The sequence below is a fragment of the Mastigoproctus giganteus genome, chromosome 11 (genome assembly GCF_048544385.1).
Source record: "Mastigoproctus giganteus isolate SK-2022 chromosome 11, ASM4854438v1, whole genome shotgun sequence".
Taxonomy (NCBI): Eukaryota; Metazoa; Arthropoda; class Arachnida; order Uropygi; family Thelyphonidae; genus Mastigoproctus; species Mastigoproctus giganteus.
Window position 1 is genome coordinate 72192552 of NC_143585.1, and position 17005 is coordinate 72209556.

At 36.9% G+C, this 17005-nt stretch overlaps 1 protein-coding gene across 5 annotated transcripts in view; it reads left to right on the top strand.

Moving 5' to 3' along the window:
• Positions 1 to 17005, top strand: part of Kdm5 (Lysine demethylase 5) — a 589167-nt gene that overhangs the window by 6720 nt on the left and 565442 nt on the right. For all 5 annotated transcript variants that reach the window (XM_090384917.1, XM_090384920.1, XM_090384918.1 and 2 more), the window contains exon 2: positions 8324 to 8401. In XM_090384917.1, coding sequence (XP_090241043.1) covers positions 8324 to 8401 — 78 coding nt within the window. The remainder of the gene's footprint in view (positions 1 to 8323; positions 8402 to 17005) is intronic.

Here is a 17005-nt window from a genome sequence, read left to right on the forward strand (position 1 = left end):
TGGACGAACCCACTGCTTGGCAGGTACATAGGTACACTGAATTTGCATAGACAGTAATTCGATGTCAGTATGGATAAATGTCATGAGTTAACTGACTTTGAAAGAGGGATGTTGGATGCCTGACGTATGAGTCCCTGCATCGCAGAGGTGGTACAGAAATTGCACTATCCCCATTTGACAGTATCAGGAATGCACCATCTCCGGAATAACATCTCATCACGGACAGCACTGTGGGCAGAGAAAGGTGGTGGATGAACATGGCCGTTGATGTCTGTCTCACATTGTTTCAGCCTACTGTAGAGCTATAGTGGCACAAATCATCGCTGACTTCAATGAGGGAGATGCCACAAATATCTCCACCAAGACCATCAGGAGATCATTAGTCACAATAGGTTATAGGAGCCACCAACCCACCAGAGTCCCATTGCTAACACTACGACACAGTACTCTACACCTCAATTGGGCGAAAGAACATCGGCACTGGTCTCCCGTTTCCAGTTATTTTGAGTTGATGGGAGGGTGCGTATATGGTGGAAACCACACGAGACTATGCACCTGCCATGTCAACAAGGAACTGTTCAGGCAGGTGGATGGTCGGTAATGGTCTGGGGGCATGTTCAACTGGCACCTATTGAGACCTCTGGTACATCTAGATGCATCTCTGAACAGTCCAGGTTACATCCATCCTTGCAGACCATCTGCATCCCTTCATGGTCATTTTGCACCCACAGAGCAATGTCCTCTTTCAGCAGGACAGTGCACCTCCCCACAGAACCGTAGTGACTAGAACGTGGTTCTAACAGCATTCTGCAGATTTTACCACCACGGAATGGCCTCCCTGTTCACCGGACATGAACCCTGTGGAGCATGTTTGGGATGCCGTGGAAAGGTCCATTTGAGCTTTGGATCCTTCACCCAGTAATGCGATGGAATTATGGACAGCTGTGCAGCAAGCATGGATGGAAATACCTGTGGAATGCTTTCGTGGACTCTGCCCTTATCTGGGTGAAAGGTGAGCCTACCCATTACTAGGTAGGTATCCATGATTTCTGTCTACTCAGTGTATAAGTCTGAGTACAGCTGACTCACATACTTGAAACATTATTTTTTTATGGTCCATGCTGAAGCATATGTTATTATTGAATTATTTAATATACTGTAATTTTTGTTTAAAATTGCAGATTGATTGTCATTTTATCACCTGTGCAATGATGCCCACAAGTTATACATTGCTATGTTAATAAAAAATTGCTTTGTTGCAGAACAAAGAAATCAAGTTATGTTGGAATCTTTTGATACCCCCCTCCCGCAGAAAATTGTCACCCATATAATATGAGTAATTATTAATTTTCCTATTTTAATTTCATCAAATATCCCTCCCCCATGAAAATTACACTTGCCTGTGATGATTTTATTATACTGTCTTATTTTACCTGTTGTATAGCAATTCCTGCATGCTGATTTTGAAAAAGTATCCACTTGATGCCATCACATACAGATTTTTTTTTGCAAAACTTGTTTTCTTTTACATAAGTGAGTTATCATTGAAATCTGGTCACATTTCATTGTGCTTTAAATGTTGTAAGCCACCGGATGTAGATTTCTGAAGAAAAACAGTTGAATGTGAAAGTTTGGATTACCTACATATTACACAAAATTAGCCTTGATGAAGTAGTTCATAAAAGCCTTACACAAAGACAGATTGTTTCTGTTTTAAATTCACTGTTGTTTCAGATGCAAAATTTAAAGATTTTTGGCAGTCCTCAGATAAGGAAATTGACTTTTATGAAGAGTTTGAAAGTAGAGACTGGTAAGAAAGAAATGTGGATTGATTTTAAGGATGTTATTAACAAATTTTGAGAAATAACAAGGACAAATTACCAACATGTTGACAGCATGTTCGGTAAATTCAGATTCAGGTTATAATATGAGCTTCAAACTTCATTACTTACATACACATTGTGACTGTTTTCTTAGTTTTGAAATTGTCATAACTGTTGGCAATAAACAAAGGCTGATTACTGTTTAGTATTACAATGGGAGGACCAGAAGAAATAAACAAGAGAAAGTTAACAAAACAGGTGTGCAGTTAAAAAGATTGATTTCATTAGGAAATTCAAGTTAAATGATAATTATTATTCGTTTCACATTAATATTCTTCTTTTGTAATTTTTTTATTTCCTTTAATAAGCATAATAATTATGTAGTATTATTTGTATCATGAAATTGTATTATGAGAATTTTATTTAAGATACTTTTTCGTCATCCAACTTTGTAAACATCCTTTACACAACAGAAAGATGAAGACTTTTCAAAATCAGCAGAGCAGAATTATGGGAAATTGCCTTTTCAGGTCTATTTAATTTATCTCAAGATACCTTTGTGATATAAGTTAAATTCTCAAAGTTATTGCCATGGTATTCGAGGACAAGCCAAAACATTAATTACCCCAGGAATTAAAACTGGCAGTGGAAAAGGGGTTTCATCAACTGGAAAAATGGGAATGAGTTCTTAACCCAACACCTGACAACCCTTATAACTCTGAAGAATTCCTCTGATCAGGGCTCTCCTCGATCATCACTGTCTCTCTCCCACCACAAGGATTTGGAACAGAGGAATAGCTGCTATGAATCTACAACTCCCAAAGGGAGAAAATGCACAATTCAGAATGCCACTCAATCTTGGAGATTCAGGAGCTCAAATCAAGTCTTGCCACCCTAAACCATATTAATAATGAATTCAAAAATCTTAACAAGAGCTTAAAAGACCTGTCACGCTTGGTTGGCCCACTGCAGGATGCACACTCTTAACTCCTTCCAAGCAGGAAAGGATACTGAAAGGGGAAAAAAAAACAATGGGCCAGTGTTGGCTGAACAAACCAGTCACTCAATGCTGGACAATACTCAGTTTAAATCAAGCGTTAACTCACAAGTAAAGAGTAACGTGTACTCACATAAAGGAACTAACACTGAGTACAAGCACAACCTTAATAAAAAATCTGCCTCAACTCAAATTCACATAGAGGCTGCACCATTGAATGTCGACAGGCAAACTCAGACTGCCTGTGATATAACCCTATGTGCGGTCCCAAAGAGCAGGAAAAACCCAGAACCTGCGAACAAAGCCATCAAATCTGACCCCAGATACATTTCTCAGAATTATGGTCCCTCTTCTCATCCACTGAAGATTCTGATACACTCTTCTCAAAGACTCCGGTTAATCAACAGCCCCAACATCAAAAGGTTCTAATAACCAACACAAATCCAATAATAAGACCCAGGACGATTATTCGAAACCTAAACACACAAGTGACACTACTGATGATGGATTGTTGAATATATCCAAAAAAGAACAAAGTCAAATTCACTGAAAGGGGAAAGGATAAGGGGATTGGTGATGTCGAAATGAAACCTCACCAGGTCAAGGTCAATACTGATCATAGATCTTTCAACAAGCCCAGTGATAGCAAAATCGAATTCATTGGAAAGGGAGAATAGAGGAAATCTTTTGGTTATTCCTAAAAAGATTTTCTGGCATGTCTCCAGGTTGGCACCCTCTATGGAGGAGGCTGACCTTGAATGCTACTTCAAGAAAAAAATTAATACCAATATATCAGCTAAAAAAATCAAATCATTATATCCCGAAATATACCTTTAAAATCAGCTTTGATCAAAAGGATGTAGGACTAATGAAATCTAAACTCAACTTCCCTGATGGGGTAACAGTTCAGGTCTTTAGGTTCAGAAAACACTAAGGATAACAAACTTATTACAATAAAACTAGCCTTGGAAATGTAGACAGTAACCACACTAAATAGCAATCAATTGATAAAAAGACTTATGGCAGATACAAAGAGAAAAGAATTTTCTTAAATATATACCTCCAAAACTATAGAAGCATCATTGAAAAGCTCAATAAACTTAAAACAGAGGTAAGCCAATCTGACTTTGATATCTGGGTTCTTACTTAGACCTGGCTAACCCCTGACATCTTAGATTCAGAAATTTGTCCCCCAAAATTTCAAATTATCAGAAAAGATAGGGTAAACAAAAAAGGGGAGGAGTAATGATTTTTCTCCACCAAAAAATAGTCATCTCTGATATCATCTTCTTAGATGATATTTGAAGGCATTTATATCAAATCTAAAGCTGGCAACATAACAGGTAGGAATCTACTTACCACCCCCAGTCAAAAAGACCACCTTAAAAAAACTTCAGCAGGGACTAGAATCCATACTTATTTCCTCCGGGAGGGATGTTAGAACAATAGTGCTAGGTGATTTTAACATTCACTATGAGTATGGATTGGGTAAGGAAGACCCCAACAATAAAAATACCTATTTATTGCAGTTTCTGAAGGATATGTTCCTTAGACTGAACCTAAAACAAAAATGCAAACTCCCTGCCAGAAAAGAGAAACTCCTTGAACCTAGTATTTACAAACTTTGACATAAATATTAATTATATTACAAATTATTTCTACTCGGATCATCTAGCATTACTGCTTGACTTTGATCTCAAAACCAAACATATCCAAAATGAAGTCAGGCAATGCTCCTATAACTTTATGAGAGCCCCCTGGGACAAAATCAGAAAAGAAATTTCAAACACTAATTGGCAAACCTTATTTAGTAGTCAAGATCCTAACTCAATTCTAAATGTGCTGTATGACAACCTAGACTCACTTATCAAAAATAATACACCCATGAACCTTACCAAGCCAAACACCAAAAAAATTTCGTGTTGGTTCACTAAAGAAATAATTCAATTACGTAGGGAAAAAAAAAAAAAAAAAAAATGTTCATCAAATACAAAAACACACAGGGACATGACAATTATATCCAGTTCTCCAACCTAAGAAGACAGATAAAAAGCAATATCAATCTGGCCTACCAAAATTACTTATCCAATCTACAAAATGCAATGCTAAACAGGCATGATATGGGACCTTTCTGTAAGCATTGGAAAATGGGTTATAAAAACCATAACCATGTGAATAAAATTGATACCATTAAGTTAGAAGATTTTGCAAAATATTACTGTGACCTGTATACAAAAAAATCTGATCACAATAGTAAGCTGGATAACACCTTCTCATATTACATAAGTGATATCCTGACACAATTTGAAGTCGATCCAGATATTCTATTGAATGCCCTTAACAAATTCAATTTAAACTATGATACAAACACTGATAGTCTTCTCATGGCCCTCTGGAAACACTGCTTTATAGTCCTACAACTGTTATATCTGATAAATGCCATCTTACAATGGGATCGCTCCTTGCAAGATTAAAGGAAACTACCATTACCCCACTATTTTTTTTGGCACCTCCGTAGCCAGGTGGGCAGGAGCAGCAGTGCGTAGCACACACTTCTTGATTAGACTGGGGTTCAAGCCCGTGAGCCACCAAATATGGAGGATGCGGAAAGGTCGGAATGACCACCGCATATCCCCGGAGCAATATGGCCTTAGTTGCTGATGCTCCTAAAAACCAAATAACAACAACAACAGCCCCACTATTTAAAAAGGGTTCAAAAGACAGCCCTGCCTCCTTTAAACCATACACAACGCTAACCCACTAAGTAAGATCATTGAGAATATTTTATATTCTCAGCTATGTTGCTTCGTGAAGAACAAGTTCAGCCACATTCATCATGGCTTCCTTATAGTCGGGTCAACAGTGACCAACCTACTTTCCTTAGAACATGATATCAAACATGGCCTTGATAATAACAACCAAATAGACATCATATATCTGGACCTACAAAAAGCCTTTGATTCGGTACCACACAATTTGCTTTGGCTCAAATTAAATCACATAGGGATATTAAGTAATGCCTTGTCACTAAACTTCTTTTACAACAGGAAAAGCAGAGTTCTTTTTGATGGAAGCTACTCCTCCACTTTTCCTTTCCAAAGGGGTATCCCACAGGGTTCTCTTCTTGGTCCTCTATTATTTGCAGTATACATTAATGACATACAAGATTGTGTGCAACATGTAGACATAAATTGCTCTCGTATGCAGATGACCTCAAAATATACAAAACCATTAAATCAATACAAGACTGAAACACTGGAAAAAGGATTAGCCGCTATCACCTTGTGGATTAAAAATAATGGCCTAACATTGAACTTAGACAAATGCTGCACCATCTCTATTGCAGATTATCATAAAAAACATAAAATCAGTTATCCCTACAAAACCAATAATCATGAGATAAAGAGAGTACAAGAGATTTCAGATTTGGGAGTATGGTTTTCTGCCAAGGGGAACTTCAATATCCATATCAGTAAGACCACAGCAAAGGCCTCCAAATCGCTTGGACTACTTAAAAGAATTTGCTTTGACTTTTCCAACATACAACTCATAAAAATAGCATGTATAATGATAATCAACCCAATATACCACACAGATATGGAAACTTCACACCAAAATAAAACAACTGGAACATATTCAGAAATCCATAGTCAGATTTTTAGTGGAAATGTCTAGGTTGGAAATGGACACAAAATCTTATTATGAATGGTGCACTCACTTTGGGATGGTACAACACTCCCAAAGAAGGGCTGTGGTAGACTGCAAATTCCTGATGCATCTTGTGGCTGGAAAGCTGGATGCCCTCGAGCTGCTCTACCTAATCAATTTTAGCTGCCCTCGAAGAGCTTTGAGAAGACACAATCTGCTGGCATTAGAGCCATTCAAAACTGATAATCTAAAATTCAACTATTTCAATAGAACTGCAAGATTGCTAAATGAATCCAACATTGATATTCTAGCTGAAGATATCAATATCAAAAAAGAATTACAAAGGTTCTATAATCAAGAAGTTAGAAAATGAGAATAATAAATGATTAGATATGTGGTCTAGTGGCTAGGATACCTGGCTTTCGCCCAGGAGGCCCAGGTTCAATTCCCGGCATGGGAACTTCAATTTTTTTTGTAGGTGGTAGATGACTTTCATCAACCGGTGAAATGCCACCACTTTGCTTATTGGAGGCTTGAAGTGGTGAAACTCATGTTTAGTCTCTAGAGCAAAGTTTCCGGCATCCCCCACCCCCCATACTTCTTCTTCAACCCATGCACGGTACTAAGTACTATACCTTTCGTGTTTGGGGTTTTCATAAAAAAAAAAAAAAAAAAAATAAATAAATAAATAAATAAAAAAAATATATATATATATTAACTATAAATATTTCAATAAATAAAATAAAAAATATATACAATAATAATAAATAATACAATAAATTTTCAAAAAATAGTATGCTATATTATTATTATTTCAAAAAATAATAATATAGTATGCTAATCACTCAGAGTAAATTGTAAATTATGATCAAACAAGAAAATATAATAACAAAGGTGTTGTGAGAAATACACAAATCTCTGTCACCCAGCTTTGTCTAAATGTAAATCACCTGTAATATATGATATTCCATTGTATTATGCTGTATTATATCCCATTTATTTATTGACTGTAAATAGATCTGTATTATCATTGTTATATTCTTCCTCTGTAAGGCGGCATGGTGGCCAGGAGGAGCAGTGCGTAGCACATGCTTCTTGATTAGAACTGGGTTCGAACCCATGACCGCCAAATATCGAGGATGCGGAAAGGTCATGGAATGATCACCACATATCCCTGGAGCAATATGACTTTAGTTGCTAATGCTCCTAAAAACCAAATAACAACAAACCTCTGTAAGGCTTAGGTTGTTCTGGAGTGGGAAAAAAAAAAAAAAAAAAAAAAAACCTGCAGTGTGGAGTATGAAGACTGGCAAAGAAAATTTAGGTTAGTGTGAGTGCTGTTGAAACTGCATTGAATGTTTCCACTTTATTTTAGAAAGATACAATATTTACAGCAGCTTTTTGCAAATATATTTGCTACTTATGCTGGTCTTCATACTATTTTCAACACAAATTTCTTACGATTTTTCTGTGCTGAAAGATTCAACATTTATGTAATAGGCAGATAAAGATCATCTTAATGTTGTTATCAGTCAATAATGGCATTTTTAAATATTATAAATATTACTAATTCTCAATTGATGCTTTGATAGCTTTAAGTTTTCCTTACAGAACTAGTAATTGAATAATATAATAATGTTTATGTTAGTGGTTACTTTGTTTACTTTGATTTCTGAATCCAATCCTGGATGGTGGAATGCCAAGATGTCAACCACTGGTAAACATTTAGAATGACATTTCATTCATTGCCAGCGATAAAATGAATTCTCTGTACATCATATTTCCAAACAATGTTCTTATGTGGTTTGTGTTTAATTAGAAAATTAGTCATATTTCTTTTATTTTTGCATTACAGGATTGGCAGCCACCCTTTGCCGTTGATGTTGATAATTTCAAGTTTACTCCTAGAGTGCAGCGACTGAACGAATTAGAAGTAAGTTTTACTGCACTTTTTTTTTAAAAATATATGTGAATAGTGATCAAAACAATTGAGATTTTCTACATGACACCCATGTTTTAGAATGCAAATTTTGGTGAAAAAAAAATTATTGCATATATTTGAAACACAAATTCACCAGTGCTTATTAAATGAAATGTTAGTAGAATGGTGAAACTCGTTGCCACTGTTGCACTCATCAATACAAATGTTTTGGTAATTTTCATTTTCATCTTCGCTGTCATAAAGGGGTTGATTCCACATTTCTGAGATGCATGGTGAGTGTTATGTGAATAATTCCCAGAAATTTTTCACCCAAAACAATTGTGAAATTTGTTGCTTTTGCTGTATGCTTCTTTCATCCTGTTGTGTTAATTTGTGATTTGGTATCTATGTATTCTCTAAATATTCATGAGAAGAATCTTTTTTGCACAAAAATTTGTTGAGTCAAAATTAATGACAGAATCATTCTCTACCTTCCTAACTATAAAGACAGTTTTAGTGGAGTATTTTTTGAATTAAAATTTTACAGTTTTCATGGGGTAACAGCTTGAAAGCACCCATCAGATGATTCCCAATTTTTATTGTTTTTTAAAGGGTACATGTTTATTAATTTAATTAATTTAACATCGTAAGTTACAAGTAAGTCTAACCTAACCAGTGAACATTTATGTATATTTATTTAACATAAATCAGTCAATACATGGTTAGGTTAGACCAGTCATTCCCCAATGCAGTCCCTCATGGGTGTGATGCTTTTTTTTGGAGACCACATTTTTATGGAAAGCGTTTATAATGAATAATGGTCATAATATGAGAGTAAGGAGTGCAACAACATTATGCATATGTAAAGCATGTGAGTTTGTTTGTGTTAGTTTACCTCTTTGATGGATGCTGATGTGCAATGTGCACTATACAGCTAGCAAGGGAGGGCACCTGACAATTACAGGAGGTCCTGTCCCTCACTTGGAAAATGTCGCATCGCAATTTACAAGATTTTCCTTTTCTAGTAAACTTGCACATACACAGTGTGACAATAAGTAGAATGTGGGTTGCACATTGTGGCACAATTTCTCTGCACTATTGTGCTACTTTTTTGTACCAAATTGAGTGGATAAAATAAGTGTAAATGGACTTATAATTTCAATGTCAAGTGGGAAGAAACATATTGCTTCATCCACATCACAAGGAAATTTGTTTGTTTATTGCAGTTGCACTGCTAAAGAAGCATAATGTTGAGCTTTATTTCCAGGCTAATCACGGCAACTTTAATGGAAGCTATCTACTGAAGTCTGAGATAAGAAAGAAGAAAATAAAGGAAATGAAATCAAAACTCTCAGGAAAGTATTCAGTTTTCACTGACGCCGTGAAAATCTAAAAATTCCTCTATTGCTTACCTTAAAATTTTCCATTTTCTTGCAAAGAAGAAGAAAACACCATTCCAGGATGGTGAGTTGTTGAAGAAAGCATTCCTGATTGATGTTAATAGCCTTTTTGAAGGGTTTGTTAATGAGATTATGTGGGTAATACAAGACTTGCAGTTAGTATTAATATTAGTAATTTTTTTTTTTAATGAAAACCCCAAACACGAGAGAGTATTAGAACCTATAGTACTTAGTACCATGCATGTGTTGGACATTGAGAAGATGAAAGAAGATATTTGTTGACATTAGACTTGAACTTCTGTAGATTGTAATTTTCAGGAAAAATGTATGAAGGAAGGTAGTACTAGAAAACGACAGTTGAATGAATAAACAGGGAAGATGAAAAGTTGGTTCTGTGAGTTTGAAGTTGGACAGTAAATGAATGTTGACTGGTGGTGGCACATGTTCGGACTGTTTTAAAAGAGAGAGCAGGAATTATAGAAGCCAATTTAGAAGAACAACGGCCATGGAAGTATCTGTAGAAGAGACATTCAGCAGAAACAGAATGTATGAGGCAGAGACTGTTAGAGATGAGTCATTAATTAACCTAATTGCCCTCTTCTGAATGGAATCTAGATGCCTGAGAGAGGTTTTTGGGGCACTGCCCCAGATGTGGGAACAATATTCCATGGTAGGATGGATTTGTACAGAGTGAACAGTGTTTGGAAGAAAAGTAACGGTGAGAGCGAAAGAGCAAACCAAGTTTTTTTAGATGCAGAGGAAGCAATATTTGTAGTGTGCTTGTGCCAAGAGTGATTAAAAGTGAGAGTAATCCCCAAAAGAGATATATCATCTTGCCTAGAAATCGGATTGTCACCATAAACATAGGAGCAGGCAAATCCTTTTTGTGAGATATAAGACAGGACTGAATTTTCAGAGGATTGAAATCAGCTAAGTTGTCTTTACTCCACTGAAAGAATTACCGGGAGATCGGCATTTAAGGAATTGGTAGCGGATATTTGAGAAGTTGAAGCTGATTGAGCAGGGTGAGGTTTCTCAAACTGGAAAGTTAAATGCAATGTGCTATCATCAGCAAAACTATGGATAGGATTTTCAGTCAATGGAAGAAGATTGACTCAAGTTAATAGCGTAGCTTAATTTTATGGTACTCACCTTTTGTATAATCTGCAGTTGATACTTAGGATAAGATGGATACTAATTTGAGTTTAAATTGGGATTAGTATGGATAAATTTAGTTCTAAAACAGAGTTAAAATATGCCCAAGGAAATAGAAGTGCACATCTTCGTCCTTGGTTGTCATAGAATTTAAGGTAGGAAATGATTGAAACTATATCTGTAAACTGAGGATGCCAATAGCCGTAACGAATTGGCTTTCGTTGTTAACGTCTTCAGTTGGCGATAGTGAGAAGAAAGTGAAAATGCACGTATTTAAAGGACTATGTTTCCACGATGCTCTTTGATACACGTGGGAATCTTAGGTGCATGAGATTCCAAACCGGAGAGAGGTTATAGGGTAATTTGGTATTTATTACGTTAAAATTAGAATGATGGCGAAACCATTCTATAATGAGGACTTCGTACTGAAAAATTTTAAAATTAGATTTCAGTTTAATAATGGGGATGGCTAAATCAACTAAAGGGGTGGGATTGTACATGTAATGTGAGTTCTGTGTTTGATTGTCCTGTTCTAAAGCTATTGTAATGAAAATATGCTCGTGTATTTGATGTTGTTGTGGAGCTGTATTTAAAGATGGTGCTAACAATGTAGCATACATTACAGTTTTGTTGCCATTTGATTAAATAAACAATATTATTCATGTCACAGGTTTGATATTTATGTGTATCTTTATGTGAATTAAACATTGATCCCAGTTTAATATATGTTGAAAATATGACAGTGATGTCAGTACCGGTATTGTCCGGCAAGATTGCTGTGGTAAGGAAGAACAATACGTATGTTACTGCATGTAGTGTGTTTGGATGGTTTTTTGATATTATTTTGGGCGGTTGAAATCGTTTGTTGAATTAACTGAAAAGGGTATTTCCTGGATATGTATTTTTCTATAAGGTATTGAAGTTCGTTGAATAGGTCATCTTGTGTGGAATTGTATTTTATAGCGTTATAAATTTGGTTATAGAGGACGGCTTTTTTTATACTAAGTGGATGATATGACTCAAAAGTATTTTCCAATTTGGGTGTTTTCCTGAAAATTCTAGTTCCGACTTTGGTGTCCATTTTGTATATGGTAAGGTTGAGGAAATTAATTTGTCCGTTTTCTTATATTTCAAGAGTATATTTTAATCTGTCGTGTATTGAATTAAATTTAATGAAAATTAAGCTACGCTATTAACTTGAGTTAATCTAAATCGGTATCTTAAGAAATTCTACAAATCATTCATTTGGAAGAAGGTCATTAATATACAAGAGGAAAAAGAGTGGGGGAAAGAATTGAACCTTGGGGGACACCAGCATTAGTGGAGTAGTTAGAAGACAGAGCCATCTACCATCACCCTCAGTGAGCGATCAGAGAGAAAACTGGATAACCAATTACAAAAAACAGTTGGCAAACCATAAGATGGAAATTAGTTTATAAGACTTTTATGCTAAACACAATCGAAAGCCTTTGAGATGTCAAGAGCAACTGCTTGTGTTTCACTGAACTTTTCCATTGAATTAGTAAATAAATGGGTAACATAAGCCGGAATATCACCAGTGGATCAACACTGACGGAATCCATACTGCCGATTGTTGATTAGACGGAAGGTTTCTAGGTAGTTTGAGAGTTGGCAATTAATTGATTTCTCTATTACTTTAGAAAGAGTAGAAGTAATTGCAATGGGACGATAATTGGATGGGAGGGATTTGTCTCCCTTTTTAGGTACTGGCTGGATATGAGCAAATTTCCAAGCAGAAGGAAAAGCACCTTTGGAATAAGAAAGTGAAAACAGGTGGCAAAGAACAGGAGCAAGTTCAGGAGCACAGATTTTGAGAACAAGTGGAGAAATACCGTCAGGACTTGGAGCTTTCTTAACATCAAGATTCGTCAAAATCCTTCTGACATCCTTTTGACAGAAGACCACAGGAGGCATTGAATGGAGCTTGTTGAAAATGGTGGGAGGTGTTTTACCAAGATCATTAATATGTGAGTTGGAAGAAAAATGGGATGCTAGCAGGTCAGCTTTATCCTTGGCTGAAGTGACAGTAGAACCATCTAGTTTTGATATAGGTGGGAGCAGAGATGGGCAAATGTTGCTGCCAAAGTTTTGGCAAGAGACCAGAATGTTTGGTTACCATTAGGGCAAGAAGCAAGTCTTCTACTCTTAGCCTGTTTGAAATGTAATTTGGACTGATTAATAACTCCTTTACAATTGTTGCGAGCTTTGGTGTAGGCAGAAAATGAAACTAAAGATTTGGAAGCCAATTACAGGCAGTTCTCGCTTTTCGATTTCCCGGGTTTACCAGTTTTTTTTTCCCCCCATGCATCAAAAATATGAACATTAATTGCAAAAAATGAATGTTAAACATTGATAAATACGGCATTCCAAACAACGTGCGTAGCTATACAATACATTGTACCCCGCTGTACAATATTAATCAGCTCCAGAGACACCATTGTATCGTTAAAATACCGTAATGTGAACCCAATAACACATTGTTTTTTGGTAATTCGTTTCAAGATCTCGGAAGTTGAAATTTTCGTTGTATAACTTTTTTTTTTTTTATGTAAACCCCAAACACGAGAGGTATTAGAACCTATAGTACTTAGTACCGTGCTTGGGTTGGAGGTTGAGAAGATGAAAGAAGATATTTGTTGACATTGGACTTGAACTTCTGTAGACTGCAATTTTCAGGAAATATGTATGAAGGAAGGTTGTTCCAGGAAACAGCAGTTGAATGAATAAACAAGGAAGATGAAAAGTTGGTTCTGTAAGTTTGAAGTTGGACAGTAAATGGATGTTGGCTGGTGGCAGCACGTGTTCGGACTGTTTTGAAAGAGACAGCGGGAATTATAGAAGCCAATTCAGAAGAACAGTGCCCATGGAAGTATCTGTAGAAGAGGCATGCAGCAGAAACAGTACTGTCTATGAGACAGTGAGTGGACAGACTTTGTTAAAGATGAATCATTAATTAACCTAACTGCCCTCTTCTGAATGGAATCAAGAAGCCTGAGAGTGGTTTCGGGGGCACCACCGCAGTTGTGGGAACAATATTCCATGGTATGGCAGATTTGCGATTTATACAGAGTGAGCAGCTGTTTTTAAGAAAAGTAACGCCGAGAGTGAAAGAGAAAACCAAGTTTTTTAGATGCAGAGGAAGCAATGTTTGTAATGTGCTTGTGCCAAGAGAGATTAGAAGTCAGGGTAATCCCCAAAAGAGATATATCATTTTGCCTAGAAATCGCAGTGTCACTAAAGATAAGCACAGGAGCAGAAGAGTCCTTTTTGCGAGATATAAGACAAGACTGAGTTTTAGAAGGGCAAAGACAACTTAGTTGAAATCAACTAAGTTGTCTTTGCCCCACTGGAGAATTACCTGAAGATCTGCATTTAAGGAATTGGTAGCAGATTTTCGAGAAGTTGAAGCTGATTGAGCTGGACAAGGTTTCTCAAAATGGAAAGTGGAATGCAATGTGCTATCATTGGCAAAACTATGGATAGGATTTCCAGTCAATGGAAGAAGGTCATTAATATACAAAAGGAAAAGAGTGGGGGAAAGAATTGAACCTTGGGGGACACCGGCATTAGTGGAGAAGATAGAAGACAGAGAACCATCTACCATCACCCTCAGTGAGTGATCAGAGAGAAAACTGGATAACCAATTACTAAAAACAATTGGTAAACCATAAGATGGAAGCTTGTTTAGAAGACCTTTATGCCAAACACGATCGAAAGCCTTTGAGATGTCAAGAGCAACTACTTGTGTTTCACCGAACCTTTCCATTGAATTAGTAAATAAATGGATAACATAAGCTGGAATATCACCAGGGGATCAACACTGACGGAATCCATACTGGCGATCGTTGATCAGACTGAAGATTTCTATGTAGTTTAAGACTTGGTGATTAATTGATTTCTCCATTACGTTAGGAAGAGTAGAAGTAATTGCAATGGGTCGATAATTGGATGGGAGGGATTTGTCACCCTTTTTAGGAACTGGCTGGATATGAGCAAATTTCCAAGCAGAAGGAAAAACACCTTTGGAATAAGAAAGTGAAAAAAGGCGGCAAAGAATAGGAGTAAGTTCAGGAGCACAGGTTTTGAGAACAAGTGGAGAAATACCATCAGGACCTTGAGCTTTCTTAGCATCAATATTTGTCAAAATCCTTCTGACATCCTTTTAACAGAAGACCACAGGAGGCATTGAATGGAGTGTGTTGGGAATGGTGGGAGGTGTTTTACCAAGATCATTAATACATGAGTTGGAAGAAAAATGGGATGCTAGCAGGTCAGCTTTATCCTTGGCTGAAGTGACAACAGAACCATCTGGTTTTGACAGAGGTTGGAGCAGAGATGGGCAAAAGTTGCGGCCAATAACTTTGGCAAGAGACCAGAATGCTCGGCTACCATTAGGGCAAGTAGCAAGTTTTCTACTCTTAGCCTGTTCAAACTGTACTTTGGACTGATTAATAACTGCTTTACAATTGTTGCAAGCTTTGGTGTAAGCAGAAAATGAAACTGAAGAATTAGAAACAAGCCAATTGCGATATGCAACATTCTTCTCTTGAACAGCCTTAGCACATTTATTGGAAAACCAAGGTTTAGATAAAGGACGAGATTTTAAAGTGGAGTGTGGGATAAAGGATTCCATTGCTGCAAGAATAATTTCACTCACACGATCTGAGCAAACGTTGACATCAGAAGTTTTGAAACTGTAGTAGTAGTGGCATGTGATGCAAGAAAGCAAGTGTATGAACTTATGCAGCATCAGCCAAAAAAAAAAAAAAATCGCACCATTCCCTCCAAATGCCTGTCCAGTTCCTCCTTAAATTTATTCAACCTATCAACTTCCACAACGACAGATGGAAGTTTGTTCCAGCAATTAACTACCCGCTGGCTAAAGGCAAATTTCCGCACATCTATTCTACATCTGTCTTTTCTTAATTTGAATTTATGCCCCCTTAGGTTCGTAATCTGAACAAGTGGAAGGATCCCATCAGATGTCAGATGAACTAATGAGACAGGGGACAGAAAAGAAAAATGCATGGGATACTTATAAATTAATGGGTGACGTGGAAGCCTACGATAGATATAAGCTGGTCTTTAACCAACTCACAAAGGATGTTAGGCAGGCAAAGGCAGATTATGAGAAATCTTTGGCAAAGGGTGCAAAGAAAAACAGCAAAGAGTTCTTTACATATGTAAACCCTAGAAGGAAGGGCATGAATCAGATTGGTCCACTGGATATCGATGGTTCAACTGTTGATGATCCTGCTCAGGTGGCTAACAAACTAAATGAATATTTTGCATCTACATTCGCACAATAGGAGTTATTCAGGGAGGGGAATGCCAGAGGTGAACTAAACTCTGGCAGTGTGCTAGATGATTTTGTAATATCTGAAAGGAAAGTGGAGGAGAAATTGTTGAAGATAAACCTAAGAAAGGCACCTGGAGTGGATGGGATCTATCCAGTTATATTAAAGGAGGCAGCAAAGGAAGTAAGCAAACCCTTACTTCATGATCATGAGAGCTTCCTTGGACTCAGGGGAGGTACCCATAGACTGGAGATGTGCAAATGTGACCACAATTCACAAAAGAGGATCAAAGGGTGACAAGTAATTATAAACCTGTTAGTTTATCTTCTGTTCCAGGGAAATTAATGGAGGCACTGCAGACTCATCTAGACAAGACTTAATTTTTAGCTCGGACACAGCATGGTTTTGTTAAGGGGAAATCTTGTCTGGCCAATATGATTGGATACTATGATGTGGTCACAAAGCAACTGGATGCAGGGAATAACTTTGATATCATATATTTGGATCTTATAAAGGCTTTTGATACTGCTTCATAAATTGGATCACTGCGGCATTCTGGTAGATAAATGAGCAATCTGTGGTAGGTCATTAGTAATTGCAAAGGCCTCAGCCTCTTGACCAGCTGGGTCTGTGTGACTAGAAAACAGAAGCCAGCTGGAGTTGTGAACATTAAAATCGCCAAGGAAAATTACATCACTGTTAGGAAAGTTGGACTGGAGGAAGTGAAAGAGCTCCATGAGATT